Below are 19075 nucleotides of genomic sequence, written 5' to 3' on the forward strand. Positions count from 1 at the left end.
CATAGTTGATGTGTGTGATAAAAATAAAGAATCGCCGCAGGCACCGCTATTGGCATCGTCTCAACTCTTATCACGGCTATGAATATGTAATGTCAAGTACCTTGAACTCATTGAGGGGTCTCTCCCTTTGCACCATCATTTGAGACACGCTCATATTTGGCGCAAAACCCGTTCTTTTCTTCATTTTCTTTTTAGCCGGCTCCACACCTGAAATTATACATTAACTAATACATTATTTCTTCTCAAATCCACCAACTTTCATATGAAACATGATTTTACGTTCGAACCAATTATCCAACAACACTTGACCCAGATGTGAGGGGAAGTGAAAGATCCATTTAGTAGAAAGCAGGTTACCTAACAATGAACCTAACGTTAGGGCGCATACACAGCTCCTCGCATTAAGTGTAAACGTTACAAATGACTCTTCATATTTTCTTAACAGCCTGGGAACGACCGCAATGCTCATTTCGCAGTGAGATCTTAAGACGCAATTGTTAAGGCAGGATATAATCATTAGAAATTCCGCAGGTGATTTAAAATAATAACACGTTTATATTGGAATATAAATTCAGAACGAGTAATGTTAAATATGATTATATATCTTTATATGTAAGTGAGTGTGTATGTGACTGCACTCCTCTTAAACGGCTGGACCGATTTGAATCAATGATTTTATATGCGTCTAGTTTACGTTCATCAATCGGCCTACAGGTAGCGCTGTCGGTATCTATTTATCTATAAAACAAATAAACGGCTGTCTTCGATGTCTTCGTCATGAAACTCCTAAACGGATGAACAGATTTTGGTGACATTTGTTGTGCATTCAATTTTTTGTGAGTTTTTTGTATGTGTTTTCGTAAGCTACACTATTTCGTACATATCCAAACATAAATCATTTACGATATTATCTACATAATCAAAAGCAATTAGTGGTATGTGTGGTTTAGGGCTTTATAGACTCGGCATAAACCTTGGAACTGACATCGTCAGTCAGTCCCAAGGTGCAAACCTGTCTTCGCAAGCATTTGCTTGAAGCGCAAATGGGTTTAACTTGGTGCTTGGCGTTTAACGATATTTAACATACATAAGAAATATATGTTCGAATGTCTTATGAATAGACATCGTTTTTAACCACTCCTACAATGTTACTTATCCCCTGGTAGAACTTAGTGTGACCGCATACACAGAAATTGTATTATCTCCGGGTACACTTTTGACTCTTCTAAAATCTTATCTACTATAAAAACGGCTTCATTCGTATTTAAGAGGCTAAATTTAAAATATAACAAACGTGAATAATAATTATCTGTAGACACGCGATATAAGATTTGTAACCGTAAAATCATTTCCCGTCGTCTAAATAACGTATGAAACATCAGCTGAAGTACTAGGACTGTATAAATGTCAAGGAATTTAAATTCCATCTATGAACCTTTAGAATAAGAAAGTGCTAGGTGCTAAGCTGTCAGTACGGACGTACCCTTAGGGAAAGGTCGCGAGGCTACCGACCGGATGACTTTGCGCCGATCTCTAGACGACTCTAATCTCAAACAATGCAAAGACACTCTCTATTATTTTCTACATTTCAACCATTTACGGCTTTGTTTTAGATTCAAACATAGACTTTCTTTTAACGTCTCTTAATACTGATTCAAAGATAATAATCAAAAGCTTTTAATATTCAAATTGCACTCCATTATATTATTTTTAAAACAAACTAAATATAAATGGAACGGTGCAATTCAACCATTAATTAAATACTGATTAAAAGCTTGCGATTAGGTAGGTCAACTCTTTACTAAATTAAGTGATAGTTAATACTTAATCAAAGACTGAGTACGATTACACAAAACAATATTTAAATAATACACTCATAGTAATGTCAAAACCATTAACCAGGGCACCATAATACAGCAACGAATAAACATTCTATTATATGAATAAAATAAGCTAAACGGTAGCATTAGCATATTTCCCTTTTCCATTACAAGTATAAAAACATAATTTTTTATTCATGAAGGCCGGTTATCATCCTCGTCCAAACAATAGAGTTATTCATTCTTTGACGAGTTTATTTCGAGAATTCAAATTAAAACGATAAAATCTATTACAACGTTTCCTTTCATCTTGGGACCTCTGAGCGGATTGTTTTCAAATTATTTCATCTCAAACAAAAAATGTTTTAATCTTTTTACTTTTCAAATATAAATACGTATTATTTCAGTGATTTCCGTATAAGATCTATCTTTAAAGTCTAGCCGATTTTACGACACTCGCAAACAAACTCTAAACGCCTAATTAAAAACAAAAAAAAATTACGCTATCGCATATCCCTAAAACGCTGATAAAGAAACCATTAAACCGTAGATAAGGCATTTAAGCAGGTGCATCCCAAGGCGATACAACAAAATCTAATCGCCTACAACCGCCAATTAAAAAAAAGAAAAGGCGGGTAATTCAATCGCATCATAATTAGCGAGCCGAGTATAATAACGTTATCTATTTGCACATTACCCGTCAGATTTGCAATTAAAATACTGGTAGGAGCCGGGGTGGGTAGCGGGGCGCCGGGCGTTAGCGGGGGCGGCGGGGGCGGGCGGGGTGTGAGGTGCCGCTGCGGGCACAGATCAATAGTCGGGGTGCGCACCGCCCGCCTTGCACCACCAATTGTTTCAAATTACGCCCGGGCTTTGTTCCCGCTCGTGATCGCATCGCCAACGTTTTCGCTGGCCCCCAAACAGCTCACTTCCTTGATGGTAATTACGCAATCCGGCTTGTGAACACTTACCGATTTAACTTTCTGGTCATTTTAAGAATACTTGAAGATTTAAAATAAATTTAGGTGAATTTAATACGCGTTGCGGTTCTGTGTAACGTTTAATTTTACAGACATTAATTAGAAAAGTAAATGTAGCGTACAACAAACTCAAACAAAGAGTTATTAGCTGGTGTAATCAGCGCTTACATTAAACAAAACAGTTATTACTTGTGATTCATCGTTCATTTCAAATTAAAAATACTACGACTAATCAATTTCTTTACGGCTCTAACTTAGGCCTTTGGTATAGCATTACAATAGTTAAATTAAGTACATACAGCTTTATAAACGAACATCGCAATTGTATAACAGGAATGTGTAGTCATGAATACGATATTGTTAGTGACAAGCTGCAACAATGTTACTTTACCTCGGCTGGCGCCCGAATTGGGGAGACGAAATGTACTTTTGAACCTTTTAAAATGTACCAAAAACATTCAAAGATATTCGTATTTAAAAACTACTCTTGGAAATATACTTTAACTATGTGATGAATTTACTTTTACGATAACCTAATGATACCTAAATACTTGCAAATTAATTATTTTTATTGTTCGCTTTCGAAAAAAATATACTTTAATTTTGTAATTAAAGATATGTTTATCTAACAAAGTTAACTATTTTAAATATGTTTTAACACACAAACAATACATATGTAAAATGTCTTAATCCAAAAAATTAGAAACGTTTAACGTATGTATTAAAGCTAAGTACTACAAGGGATTTAACTTCGAGAGTCGTCTAGACTCTATCATAAATCTTATTAGATTGTCAAAGAGCGTGCACTAGACTAGCGAGTTTAACAATGTCATTTCATATAGGAACTATTTTAACACGTATAAATAGTTTTCATTTATTTTATATTAATAATAAAATAAATTAGTGGCGCTTCAACCTTTTTAGTTCTGGCTCTCAGATTTCTGTATACATATATTTCACAAGTTTAAATCTAATAGGCAAGTAGGTGATCCTGTGCCTGACACGCCGTCAACTTTTTGGGTCTAAGGCAAGTCGATTCTCAGACGATGTTTTCCGTCACCGGTTGAGCGAATGGTAAAAACGCACATAGAAAGAAATTCCATTAATGCCGGGAATAGAACTTACGACCACAGAGATGAGAATCGCACGCTGAAGCCTGTTAGCGTCACTAATAACCCTTTGATAATTCTAAATCTGTTTTCTTATCTTTCTTAAATGGATAGGTATAGACTTGTCTGACACAAGTCGATTTCTCAAGAACTAGACTAGACTTACAAAATGATTCAAATGTCAAAATTCAATACATTAGAAATAAAGAAGTCATTGTAAGTGATGCCTTCACATGCCAATTGTTAAGAGAAATCTTACACAACCTTTATTATCTAAAACCTAGTTAATCCAGAGATAAACAAGGGTCATCGACCTTCAATCTGGACAAATATTTTCGTTATTATAAGATTAACTTGTGGGGCAATGGCCAGGACAGTGGGTGGGAGGGGGCTCGCCTCAATGCAATAAAACGTGTCGACTCAACTTGCTATTATGCTTTGTTTTACAGTTAAATATTCTGAATCATCGTTAACAAAGTGGTATGTATGTATTGAGCCTTAATGAAGAGATGTAAAAACTGGGAAGCTATGCCAACATTGCAGATCTCTTTGGTTTAATTATGCTAACAATTAAGTAACGTAAATCCAAAATTATAAAATAAATATTTATGCAAAAAGGCTCTATTGAAATGTGAAAAGAAAATTAATAAACTTCAATAAAGAAAATCGTATATCAAAGGAAAATGACGTAATCTCAGAACCAAGTACCAGGGCAAGAGAAATCGCAAGAGGTAAGTATTCATTGCATTGCAGTCTCGGGTTGTTACTCCCTGCCGGACTGCACTTCTCACTACTCAGGCGCTAAACACCCCCCTGGGGTAGGGTTGTCACATTGATATTAAAGCACTAATAATGTTTTAGGACCTTGTTTCTTTAATGTATAAATCTTAATGTTTTGATGTTTCAACTAGTTTGAGACGTTCTAATGGCTATTATTATGAGGTGTTGACTTCGAACATATTCTACAAGCAATCTGTGTTCAGTTTTTGTTTCCACTACACTTAACTTCTTTTTCTTAATTCGTACACAATTAATAAATTTAATAATAATATTAAAACAATACTTTTAACTTATTTAAACTTTTTCAGTCACTCAGATTTATGCACATCGTATAAGACCGTTATAAGAATAATGTTAGAAAAATTTCTGAATTGACAAGTCTGATGTATACGCCTGTTATAACAAGTATTTCGTTTGGTTTCGGAAGACTTGTACACTGCTTAAGCAACGCAGAGGCCTAGTAATTTTTATAAAAAACTAAAGGCTCGCACGAAAAAAATGCCGCATGTGGCGTTATCTCGCTCTGAGGCGTTCCATTTAAGTCTTGAAGTGCAAGCGAGAGCACGGAACGAGCGACAAAGACGAACAATTGGACCGCGCGTTCGACTGTGTTCGTTCGTTAAAAATTTACATAATTGTATTTATGCGTACAAATAAATGTAACTTGATCAATTCAATTGAGATTTCCATTTACCTCCTCTATATCCTTACAAAATATCTATCAAACGAATAAAATTAAAATTTTCTCTTGAAAGATGCAACCATCACATCAGTATTTTCTTATGACGTAGTCATGTTCAACTATTGTTTACAGACTGCCAATTTTTTTTAAATATTTTATACGTGCCTGACATAAGTCGATGTGGGTATTATGTATACTTTTTTGCCTACGATATTTACCCATGGATAATATTTAAGGACAATAGAGAATATGCTCGAATTTAAAGTTTTTTAAGCATTTTAAATGCTTACTGGCAACCCTGGATCACTAACCCCTCCCGGCACTTATCAACAAAGAAGCCGCTACCCTCTTTGTTATAAACTCCCATACAACCACTTTGGCAATGTTGCTCCGTTTACTACGTAACTAGCTTTAAAATGATTATGTGCTCATTTGAAGATAAGACAAAGTAATAGTCCACAATCGTATTTATTTATTAAAGTAATTAACTAATAACTAGAAAGAGTTATTCATTAATTCCTTTAATAAATACAACTGCGCGTTTTTCAAGGCAATTTTTTTCGCGCACTACCACTTTGTGGAACCAGCTGCCCACTGACGTATTTCAGAAATAATTCGACTTAGGGTCCTTCAAGAAAAGAGCGTACAAATTCTTAAAAGGCCGGCAACGCACTCGCGAGCCCTCTGGCATCGAGAGTGTCGAGACGGCGGTATCACTGAACATCAGGTGAGCCTCCTGCCCGTTACAAAATGAAACTACTCGCAAGAGTTTTTATCAAAGTTTTAGATGACGTAAACACAAACAAATATAAAAGATCCGCATACGACCAGTGTTGGCCTAAATTCTCAACTCTTACACTGTCGGTTCGTCGCCAAGTGCGTTATCTATTACATTGAAGGGAAACAGATCCAAAAAACAAACAAAAGTAAAATCCCTAGTTTAAATAATGTGTCGTGTTTCTTTCCCGTCTACACTGCACAGGTTGCACCCTACAGGAAACAAATCCGGATTACGAGTAGGCGAATCGAAGTCTTGTAAAATACATCGCAAATAGAGAGGGCACGTGGGTGGCGTTTGCGATTTTATACACTCGTTTTAAGCCAATATTTTATTGAATTTACTATTAAGAGCTGAGAATAGGCATTTATTTACTTAAAATTATATAAATGCCTGTTCTCAGACTTCCTTCAAAAACCTTACACATTATAAAGAATATTTGTCAAATTTGTATACACCGCTCACGCTACCGTCTCTATACGTGAACATAGGTTTCGAACACGCGTAACTGGATAGACCCCTGCTTATAATATGAAGCACTCCAACCTGACAAATCGGATAAAAATTACTCAAAGGACATCATTAGACATTTAGATCAAAACACTTGCCGAACATCCGATTAAATGATAACTTAATTCTGTACAGCTATATGGTATTGAAGGTCATATATTCTATGATTTTTATACGTTTGATTTGAGAACTGGCAGTAAATACATGTACATTTAGCATTATAGCAATATATATTTCGTTTCACGTTCATAATCACAATGTACACTACATTGTGGTCCTAAATGAATGTGTTTGATTTCATTTAAGGCCCAGAGCTGAAAATGTAGTGTCATAATATTAAATTGATGTATGCTCGTGTTTAAAAAGGAAATTCTGCTGTGTTTAAAAAGTAATTATAGGAGTAATTTCCTTTTTAAAATGTATTCACTCATAACTCTTCTTTGCCGATGAGTAGGGATGCCTACAGGTTCAAATTTAATGACGTAGAATAAGTGTTACCTGTCTATATTATGTTCCATATTTTAATATTAAATCATCTAAATTCAAATACATTCAAAACAAATTCTTTAATTAATAAAGGTGTGTCATAAAAGATGTGTATCTTGTCGAGTATACTTCAAACACGTGTAGGTACGTAAATAACGCCGCAAGTTGAATTAAGGTCGAGGCCATGTTATTTGCGGTAGAAGAGTTTTTTGTTTTTCATTTTTAGATGTAGATAAGAGGTACTTGTGTTTTGTGAGGCTTATAATTTGTGGATTGTTAATTACGACAATAGATATGTGATGAAATCATACATTTCTTCACACGCACGCACTGTTTCATGATTTGTCTATCCAACAGGTAAGGTAATCGACCTGCTGTAGGTACTTGAGGAATGTTAAATGCGCACAAAGAACGAAAGTCAATTGGTGTACAGCCGGGTATCGAATCTACGACCTCAGTCATGTGAATCACTGACCATACTTCAACACAGCTCTACTACTATGACTAATATGTATTTTAGAATAATATTCATTAGTGGTATATTTGTATTAAGATATTGTCTACTGGATTTAGTGGAACCTCCTCACAGCCACATAAAAAAATATAAATGTAACAAAAGCATATAAAAAAATAATCATTATTTGTCGAGTCTATGCTACATATATGTCGTACTCCACCGGATCACTGAATAATCTGGTTCAACTTGCTCGTAATTGGATGAAAACAAGGCGCAGGAATGCCTCGAATAATCGGATCAAAAGAAAATCTTGTATACTTAATCAATACATCTGTTTGTACGGACATTTAATGGTTAGTGGTTTTGTTGCGTTGAACTTATGTATTTCCTTCGTATTCCAGAACTGACTAGCTAACATAAATTATATAAAAACTTTTATAAAGATATAGCTAATAAATATAACAACTTTTTAAAACATCTATTACTGATATAGACAATTTATATCAGTATCAGTTTTCACTTTATTACATAATCTATCGTTTTAATAATCTTGTATCGAACTTGTTACAACTTTTCATCGACATAAACGCTGCGCATATTCGTGACGCTAATATTATTATTAATGCGTTTTATCCGTAAAAAAATTACTCTCATACGAAGAAGTTTCACTTCAAAAATCTGCATTGATTGTATGAAAAACATTTGGACTAAATTTAAATAAACAAGTGGGTATTCTAAAAGGAATTGCGCCCAACCTTGAGAACAGCCTTGACGTATCGCAATATTAGGGATGACAAATCTCATTTCGTGTTGCCTTAAATTGTTTTCCTTAACTTTGTCAAGCTGAGCCCCCGTAGATAGGGCGACCTACTTTTTCGATTGAAGACTTGACCTCATTCGCTCTTATTTTACATACAAATTGCTAATACGCTGGAACCTTGTCACATTCACGCATGAGCTCTGACATATTCAATTGATATTTTTCCTCATAAAGAAATAAATATAATATACTAGCAGACTCGGCAAAGCGTTGCTGAGGCTAAGGTTTTTGTTATATTACATAGTAGTAAACTATTCAAGAGAAACGGTAGGACAACTTGTGAAACGTTGGTATTTTTAACACAGCGCCATTTGTTAGAATTGTATCAAATAATAAGCAAATATTTGCAATAAAATAATATTGCGACTATAATTAAAGATCTAAGCTATAGTTTAGGAGTCCATCGCGGACAAACATCGTGAAAGGAGATTTATATATTTTAAGATATTTTAATTTCTAGTAAAAACTAAAATTTGTAGTTGAAAGTGTAATTACATATTTTTATTGCATTTTTTGTAATATTATGTTTATCGTAATTGGCATGTATTATAGAAAAGTTAAATTGTAACGTATACCTCTTTTCAGCATCAGGACGTGACGAATGGTGAAATAACCTGTGACAGAGGTTTACCAGAATTTAAATGATAGGTTTTAGAAAGAAATCACTAGAAAATTGCTAACAAAACATTATAAGTAAATTACACACATAAAGTGTTTAATTTTAGCAAGGAATTGAACCCAAGCTTAATATACAGACTTAGCACGGGAAGCTTAAATGGTAACCCACAAACCCGCCCGCCCTCCATTATTCAAACGTCATCTTTGTTCATAATTTGTTTATTGTTAGATCCCCGTACCCGTCAATCCAGATTAAATTACGAAATTTAAATTAACATCCAAATTGAAACATCAATTAATTACTAATTGGGTTTAAGTTTTGAAATCGCTTTATTTATATTGAAAATACGTATTCGTCAGTGACCCGTATAATTTGATATTTTTGAAGAGAAACTTCTGGAGCCGCATGAGGGTAACATTTTTACAGAACGTGACGAAGATGTGCAACGTTTTTGTTGAAGAAACGGACTCCCTTTTGTTCTCGTCTCGACCGCTCTCTCGAGACCGATTGAGTGAGAGTGACAAAGGTGTTCGAGAAAACACGCTATTGGTTGATCATTTGGTAGTTACAAATAAGAACTTTAAATGGAAATTCTGTCGCATAATGTTTTGGGCAGTAAACTGAGACTGAATTATACACACGTGTGTATAATACAAGATAACCAATAGAATTCTTAATTTCGAATTGCGTCACAAGGTGTCTCCTGAACTCAAAATGTATAAATATCCTCGCGTCAATTGCTTACCTTTCTTCTGTTCAGTCTGGGGCGGTGGCGTGGCTGGTGACTGCGCGCGCGCCTGTAACGTCGCCAGCAATTTCCGTTTATGGTTACACAGTTTAGTCAACTCTGCGCCGGAGGCTGCCTGGTACGGTTTGCTCACCACCTGTAAACAAACGAGAAACAATTAATTCAAAACTTTAAACATCAGATGAGCAGAATTCGTTTTTTAGTTTTAATAAAATTACAATGCAATTAATAATAAAATTATTGTTTTCAGTTTACTTGCATTGCAAGACAAAGTCAAAAACTGCAGACATTCCAACAAAGTTATTACATAATAATATTTCGTTTAAATACATTGTATTAATATTTCAATTGAATGACTGAGTTTATTACCATGTCAGCACGTAAGCTTCCGAAGCTTCAAGCTTTTACTCGGCTTAGCACGAGTAAAAGCGATATTGGTTTACCTGGCTCAGTTTGCTAATGCGTCTCCTATACCTTTAATGTATGTAACCTTTACGGCCTTATAATAAGCAGGAATAAAGATTTAAAGAAAACACTTTTGTAACGGATTGAATCTATGTACCTATTATTATAAATTTATAATTATGTTACATAATTTTAAATTTTTCCTGACGTTTCGCGTGCTTTACAGCGGGCATGGTCACAGTGACTGAAGACAAAAGGTGTTGAAAGTGTCAAAAAGTATCACAGCTGTAGAAAAAGTTACATTATCTGTATTTATTTCTCCGGAGTTGATATTGACTAAAAAATGAATGATTTTTGCAGAAATGACTCACATGAGATGTCCTCTATATTATGTTTAAATGTGTAAAAGTTATGTTAATAAAAGACAATACTAAAGATTATGTATTAGTAACACTACATATATAAACTGAAAGCATATTTTGTTAAAAAACATGAATACTTCTTGTATGCACGAGATCAACATTACAAAATCAGAAAAAAAGCGAACCATATATGCTTAAGAAAAAAATGAATAATATTTATCGTTAAAACACGTGTTGTCGTAATAATACATCAGTAGCACTACAATCTTTTTTTGATCACCTATTTTCTTCAAATAGGTGATCAGTCTCATATGCCTGACACACCGACGACATTTTCAGTCTAAGGCAACCCGGTTTTCTCAATGTTTTCCTTCACCGAGCGAATGTTAAATGCACACAAACAATCAACAGTGCACAGTCAGAGTTCAAACTTCCAACATGAGAGAGACGCTCGCAACCACTATTCCAATAGTACTCAAATCAACGGCAGAATATTGTAAGAAACTATATTAAAACAAACACTACAGTTCAAAGTTACAAGTCCCATCTTCGAACTTAGTCATTAAATATTATTACGTGAGAATCAATAACGCTATCAGCAATCTCTAAAGCCACGAGATTATTAACCACCTCTTATCAGTCGCAATTTGCATACGGCTGTGCCTAATGGCAATCCGCACTGACCATTGCAATCTCGATAAATGTACGTACGACTAAATGCATTTAATAATTGACATTGACAATAATGTTCGTAAGGAATTCTATATGCTTATCATGTTAAGTTTCAGCTTTACCTGTTTCTGTATAAGCTTGACTAATATATTTTAAGATAGGTCTTCTAACAAATTCCGAAAAAAAAAACAGCATCAAAAATAAATTTAAAAACTCCTATACTGTTTCATGCGAAGGCATTAACGCCTGAATCCAATAATTAGTCCACAATCTCAGATTGCTTTCAATCCGTGACAGTCGATCAGTCTCTTATCTGTATCCTTATAACACTTTTATCGATATTTGGAATAAGATCTCTATCTCAGATGATCAGAAATGTAGATTTTTTTACAACATATTTAGGTCTGGGCTCAGATTCCTGAATCAGTTTGATGGCCATTTGTTAATCTAATAGGCAAGATCATCCACCTGTGCTTGACACACGCCGTCGACTTCTTGGGTCTAAGACGAGCCGGTTTCCTCACGATGTTTACATTCACCGTTCTGTACAAAGACAGTAAGTGCATTTTTGCACAGCCGGGGATCGAACCTACGACTACAATTATGAGACTGGTACGCTGACATGTCAATCTCCCTCCCCCCTCCCTTTTTAGATACCTAAAAATCGCTTCTGCGCAGGCGAGGACATTGGTTGCCGGTATCTATACTTTGTAGGTTATGAAAATTGTAAATAAACATTCAGCAATATAATCAATTCCACTCGAAACGTTAAATACATAATCAATAGTACTTGTAACAAAAAGTTGCTTGCTGCTGGGGTACTCAAAGGATGTCTCTCCGCGCCGTAACAAGCCAAACTAATTCAGTACCAAATATTACTTCGACGAGTAACTTTGATTGCTTTAAGCCATGTCTGCGAAATAGTTTACAGAATTATCATATAGTACACTTTATGAATAATCCAGTATAATGTATAATAAGATTGTATGTTTAATAGACTGTATGGAGTTGGCATATGAATATTTTTTGTAAATATTCATATCCTCATATGTGCTACTCATAAGCACTAAACATTGCCTTAAAAAAAACAAAAGACAAAGACAAGACAAGTACAAAACATTACATCATCAAATAACGTTAATATCAAAACCTTATTCAATTACGCAATCAATCAACTAGATTATCTCATCAAGTTTTTTACTATTACTATTTTTATTTCTACCGAAATTATTATTAGTAAGCGATAGTTGAATTCTTCATTAGTCATTACACAAAACACAGATTAAGCAAAATTACTTCACAAAAACAAAACATACAAACAAACATAAAAATGGATGTTTTCATATTTTTGTGTCCTTGAATTTTTTATGTTTCAATAATAAACATATATTATACCCATATACAGTCAAAATCTATTAAAACGACAGGGCACAACTCATATTAAAGGCCAGCAACGCACCCACTAAAAATGGGTGTCTATAGGGTGCGATGACTGCCTTTTTTGACGTCCCGCAGGCTCGTATGCCTCTATTATTTAAAAAAATTGGTCGTAAAAACCGATAGTCGTAACAGCCGATGACGTCATTATTAAGCAACTAATATAATAGAATTCAGCCTGGACCGATTTTAGTCAATATAACCGGTATATTGTTATAAACGATGTCGTCGTTAACTGTTTTGACTGTATTAATAATAAAAATTTATATAATTCACATTAAAATTTGATTCACGATATTTTCCAATTACAGTATAGTAAACTAAATGATTGTAAAATGAAAATAAATTAAATTTAGCAGGCAGCTTTAGTCATGCTTTTGCGTGTCATATTTTATTTATTTTCGAATTTTGAGCTCGCTCTACTATAGGCCGCTATGGCAAGTTCTGATTTTTCTTCTAAAATTTCGGTTTATGTTACGTAAAAATTCAGCGTCTATTGTGCATCAATATACCTACTGCAGCGATCAAACACGCAGATACATTAATTACAACGAGCGTGCAAACGCTTGCAAATTAAACGTGGACGGACGTGTTAGCCCGTTTATATAGGCCCGTTTTTATTAATCAAGTAATATAAACCGTGAAACAGAATGTTTATGAGTATACAATCGATTTATCAAATGCGTCACAAGGAACCTATAAACCATTGAATGGTAGATTAACGAGGCTAGAACTATGGGCACAATGGCAATACGAATACTGCTAAGTTAATAAATCATAATATTTATATAACGCTGATAAGTTCGTAGGCAAAAAAATATACGATAATAGCATTCTTAAATTTTTTCGATACTATTTTCATAGTATGATCTTTAAAAATAGGCTTCAATTTCGCCGATTATCCCTTCATCAGCGCAAAATTCTGTCTAGCGAGCATTCTCTAAAGACCTGAGAACAGGAAAGTGTCGCTGGGGGCCAATTCTAGAGAATACGGTGCAATCTATGATGTAAATAACAATTATGAAGTTCTAACTAGGCCTTCTTGAGAAAAAACTTTTTTTGTTTGTAATAGGAGGGAAACGGGCAAAAGTGATTCCGCCGCCCACGCGCACTTGCATTGCTAGAAACTTTTAATTATTTAATTTTTAACTTTAGCAATAATAATCCCACTTAAACGATTCGATTAAACATTGGTAATGTAAACGTCGCGATAAATCAGAAATCAGAAGGCTATTTTAGCCAACATCGGTTTTACATACAACATCAGACTGATTATAGACAACAGTACATGTAGGCTTTCACTAAGCGCCGCCGTAGCAATATCCGACAATGCACTAAATCCAATTCAAATGATGGACGCGTGAGTACTCGACAACGTTCTAATTAATAGTTATATTTCACTGAATAATATGCGTGTCGATTTCATTGTGCTTGAATTTAAAATAAATTGTGTGTTTTTGGTGTATTTTTTTTTTTAATTAATTGTATTTCTTTTTAACTGTTTACCTAATTATAAGGCACTTCAGTGGTTTTGGTCAAACTCTGTTAAAACATATATCTGGTCGTAAAAATCGATAGTCGTAACAGCCGATGACGTTATTACTAAGTACCTAATACTTTTACCCGCCTAAACGATGTCGTCGTAAACAGTTTTACTAATACAGATTTTTTTTTACAGGAGGCAGACGTACCCTTCTAGGTAAAGAGGGTAAAGCCAGTCATGTAAATTTTCAAGTAACACATTGTTTAACTTTTAAAACATTGATCTTTGAACATCGGCATATGAACGCCCTGGTCTGAATCAGCTAATCTCTACACAAAGGAAAAATCGTTAAATAATAGACACTACTGCAAACCGTTTGAATTCAATTAAACCCGTTTTCCCCACCTGCTACCGAAAATAAAACAAAGGACTGCAAATCAATGAGTCACTCGATTCAGTTCAAGTGAAAGAGCCGCAATTTGTGCAATTAGCATAAACTCGACAGACTATTCCTTTTATGGCGGCCTATTACAGAAATAATAATTAGGTACGCACACATAAAATCATTATTTAATGAATTTAAAATGCCATCTTAGTCTAACATCCCGATATAAAACGACCTTCGAGATATTTATTTGATGAAACGTATATGTATTTAACTTAATAAGTCAATAAATATAATGAATATTTCAGAGAAATAATATTTATTTTTATCAATTTGATTTACCTATTTATACCTGGCAAAATAATAGTCAACCAAATGTTAACATATTCTGTGTGCTTCATACTTTCGATTGGTATAGAATTTGTGTAATCTAAACGGTGATTTTTTTTAAATTATTAATTAATCATATCATGTTCTCAAATTTGTTAAACAACCCAATCGCAATATATTTATTGACATATAAAATACGTTTGATCAAATTAATATTTGACTTTTTATATCGGGATCCTATACTATCAGTTTTGACGCTAGTATGACATTTGTCAAATTATCCAAAGAAATGACACAGAAATGGCGAAGATTGTTTGTACATGTAAATGAACTCGCAAGTGAATAAATCTTAGAACAAGTGATGCAATAAATAAAGAAGGAAGTGAGACAAAACAAGTTAATGAACGACATTAAAGGGATACTTTCCACGCCCTCCAGTCCTTTAGGTTAGTCACCCTCTCAGATTTCTCCATTTATTCTATTTCCGCCGGAAGCCCGTAAATCTTTCGAGCGAAAATAGAGCCTTACGTGTAATAGTTTCATTCAGAGCTTGATTCAATTTAGGGATGTCAATCTGAATATTTAACATTGAAATTCACCTAGCAACGAAATGAAAATAAACCTGTGGCATTAGAACCTTAGTTTTCTGAATTTTTTTCATCTTTTTTTCTTAAATTTTTTGATGTTATACTGATGTACTTCTTTTTGCGTGTTAGGGAAAAATGATGAGAATAAATTTTTCCGATGCACGCGTACACTGTCACAGAAAACCGACAACCTGAAGTTAGCTCTAGTCAACATTTTAGTTTTGATTTTTTTCCCCTTCACAGTACGACGTTAAACGCGCACAAAGAAAGTACTTTAGTGCACAACCGGGATACGAACCCACAGCCTGAAGAATCGCACAGAAACCAACTGCTCATAAAAATAAACTTAATGAAATTGAATAAATTTATAACAATATTATCACACTACAGATCAAATTATTGTTCAATATAGCCGAAGCGAGTGCAGAAGCGACCTCTGAACGCCTGCAAATGTTCCATTTACAACTCTAAATAGAAAAACAGTTAAAAATCTCTCGTCTATTTACGTACAACGGACCTATTATATATATATGAGCGTCTAAGTGCGGAAACAGAGTCCACATACCATCTCTCGTCTATTGTCAACATATTAACGCCGTATTACAAAAGATATATTCAAAGTGAGACAACGGCTATACAGACCTTAATTTGTCGCTCGCCACTAATTAACACGAACATATACCGGCTCCCAAGTTGACTGAGTTACCAGCGCCACCCCACATCGACCAAAACTCGCCCGAATTCGGGAAATGCATTAACTTCAGTGTATCCACGTACCCAACGCGTGGCTTTAATTACGTTCGGTCGTGAAACTGTTTCCAATTAGATCTTTTAATTAAACCGCTCTTTGTTTTTGTTTAAGCGTCGTTATTAATTTGTTTGGGATATGTCAGTGAGTTGTTTACACTACTTTTGATTGGTTACAGTCTGCTATACATATCGTTTATGATATACTCAATTCGATTGGCGTGGCGGCGTCCATGCGTCGGGTTGTCTCTCTCCCTCTAAAATATGGCGATGCGGCTGATGGCTGGCCATGCGTCTTACTCGTGAGCAGGTGCTACTTGTGATGACTGGTCGGACTTGAATTCGTGTATGCGGTGATGTTAGTTATTTGGACTATGTATTTGCGTTTTGTTCCCAAGACAATGTTGATAAAGGATCTTATACAATCGGAGACAGAGCTCTGTTTTTAATTTATATTACTATTATTTATCACTTAAGATGTCATATGGAACATGGTGTAATGGTTGCAGCTCCTTACAAACGTTGTGTAAAAGAAAAAACTTGGCGATTAAAAAGAGTGGCGGAGAGTTTATTGCTAGTTCTTTTTACTTTTCTTGTATTTTTTTATTATGTAATTTTGTTTTTATAGTATGTTCATATGTTTTTGTCGTATTGTTAACTCTTGTCAATTTACGGTCACCTGTCAGGGCAGGAGTGTTTTTATAAATACATAAATAAATATGTTCTTCTCTTCCCTTCTCAACCTTCATACAGAACCGGGTTTGACAACTCTCGGAAATAGATGCAGATTTAAGTTGATTGCTGTAACATAACACCACAGTATCTAAATTAAAATTCGCTCCAACGTACTCTTCATTGTCACTTAGGTAGATATTTCAGTAGCAAAAATTTAATTACAAATTTCCCGACTATTACGATCCGATTTGCACAGTAATGGCCCAACAAGATAAGTGACCGAATCGCTTTGAAATTCCCCTCTATATTTATTTAGGTCAATTCCTTAACCGGCCGCTAAGCGTTGCCAGGGGAAAAATTGCTAATTTGCGCCGATCACTGTACCTTTCGATGTAATGCAGTATTTCCTAGCTGTTTTTGTGCAATATATAGAAGATAATAGAGCAGTGTTGGCCTAGTAGCTTCAGCGTGCGACTCTCATAACTGAGGTCGTAGGTTCGATCCCCGGCTGTGTAACAATGGACTTTCTTTTTATGTGCGCATTTAACATTTGCTCGAACGGTGAAGGAAAACATCGTGAGGAAACCGACATGTCGTAGACGACGTGTGTCAGGCACTGGAGGCTGTACACCTTCTATACATTAAAAATGGATCATGAAACAGATTCAGAAATCTGAGGCCAAGACCTGAAAGAGGTTGTAGCGCCACTGATTTCTTTATTTTTTTGTGCAATGCCGTAGCCCATATGCAACCATTAGTAACATACCTACATAATTTTAATATCTAAAATTGATTTACTCAAAACTTAGCGATTGAAAAGAGTGGCGGAAACCTTCTCGCCCGCTCTACGCCCTTGACTTGCTAACTAGTAATGTAAATTTAGAATTAGTTTTCTTTTCCAACATGAGTGTTAGTACTTGTTTACCTATATAAATAAACTTATTTTAACTTTGACATTAAGACTTACTTAAGTAAATGATAGTTTTTAGGAAGAAATAACTTGTAAATTTAGCAAAACACAGTACGTAAATTTAAAAACATAATGAAAAATTTAGGTAATTCTTAAAAAAAAAACATTTTTTTTATATCTATTTAACTATCCATTCAATAACGTGAAGCAAGAGTCAGTAATGGATAATTAACTTTAAAAACACTAAGCACCTAATAATGATTATCAAACAATCTTCAGCTCTCGAAGAAATAGGGCGTGGCACGATTCAGTAATGAGATAAGGGTCAATCTCCCTTCGCCCATAACACGTGTTTAGGTCACATAAATAGACCCCTCATTGAGACATTCAGGAGTACTTAGACACGTGTTCCTAAAGGAAATAGGTCACGCTTTGATGGCGGTTGACAGCATTGAAAAGACGTAATTTATAAGGCACAAGAGAAAATTCACAAATTCATCGTAAATATTTTATTCACGATATATTTAGTGGCTGTTTTTTTCCGCGCACCACTAATTTGTTGAACCATCTTTATGCCCACAAAGGAATTTCCAAACCAATTCGACTTAGCTCTTTATCTTCGTAGAGCGTAACAAATCTTAAAAGACCGGCAACACACTTGCGAGTGTTCTAGCAATGTGAGTGTCCATGGGCGGAGGCGGTATATCTTAACATTAGTTAAGCCTCCGATCTGCTCAGTTGTGTAACATCGAGGTGATACGAAACCTACTTGCCTTTCAGAAAAAAAAACAAATGATCACTGAAAAATAGAAATATCTGAGCCCAGATATAAAAAAAAGGTATAAATATATATATATATTTATACTGAGTAATGACTATTGAGTCCTGTGACTTGATCGCTTACCGATGCCAATTCGCAAGTCTGACGTGTGATACGTTTTACATTGTGCATTGTATTATATCTATAAGCATTTATTTACCTATTCATGTAGGAACCACCCACGTCAGACTTGCGCATTGGCATCGGTAAGCGATCAAGTCACAGAAGGTACTCAATAAACTACGATAAGGAAGTTGCAGTCAATTGTAGATTAAGGATAGTATGCAAAATGTCTACTTACAAAATCTTCAATGTTATTTTAACACCGCAGCCTGCATTATTTCCTTATAATTTCCAAAATTATATATTAATTGTGACTCACTAAAAACCTTTGGGCAAGCTTTTAAATTTTTGTTTGTACATATTATTATATATTATTTATATATAATATATATTACATATTATTTAGATAT

The 19075-nt window shown here is 34.6% G+C and overlaps 1 protein-coding gene across 2 annotated transcripts in view; it reads right to left on the reverse strand.

The window, feature by feature from the left end:
- LOC111004091 overlaps window positions 1-19075 on the reverse strand; it is a 68625-nt gene that overhangs the window by 10422 nt on the left and 39128 nt on the right. For both annotated transcript variants that reach the window (XM_022274936.2, XM_022274938.2), the window contains exons 3-4: window positions 9787-9925; window positions 101-207 (exon numbers count right to left, since the gene is read on the reverse strand). In XM_022274936.2, the coding sequence (XP_022130628.2) occupies window positions 101-207; window positions 9787-9925 (246 nt within the window). The remainder of the gene's footprint in view (window positions 1-100; window positions 208-9786; window positions 9926-19075) is intronic.

This window comes from Pieris rapae, chromosome 2 (genome assembly GCF_905147795.1).
Source record: "Pieris rapae chromosome 2, ilPieRapa1.1, whole genome shotgun sequence".
Lineage (NCBI taxonomy): Eukaryota > Metazoa > Arthropoda > Insecta > Lepidoptera > Pieridae > Pieris > Pieris rapae.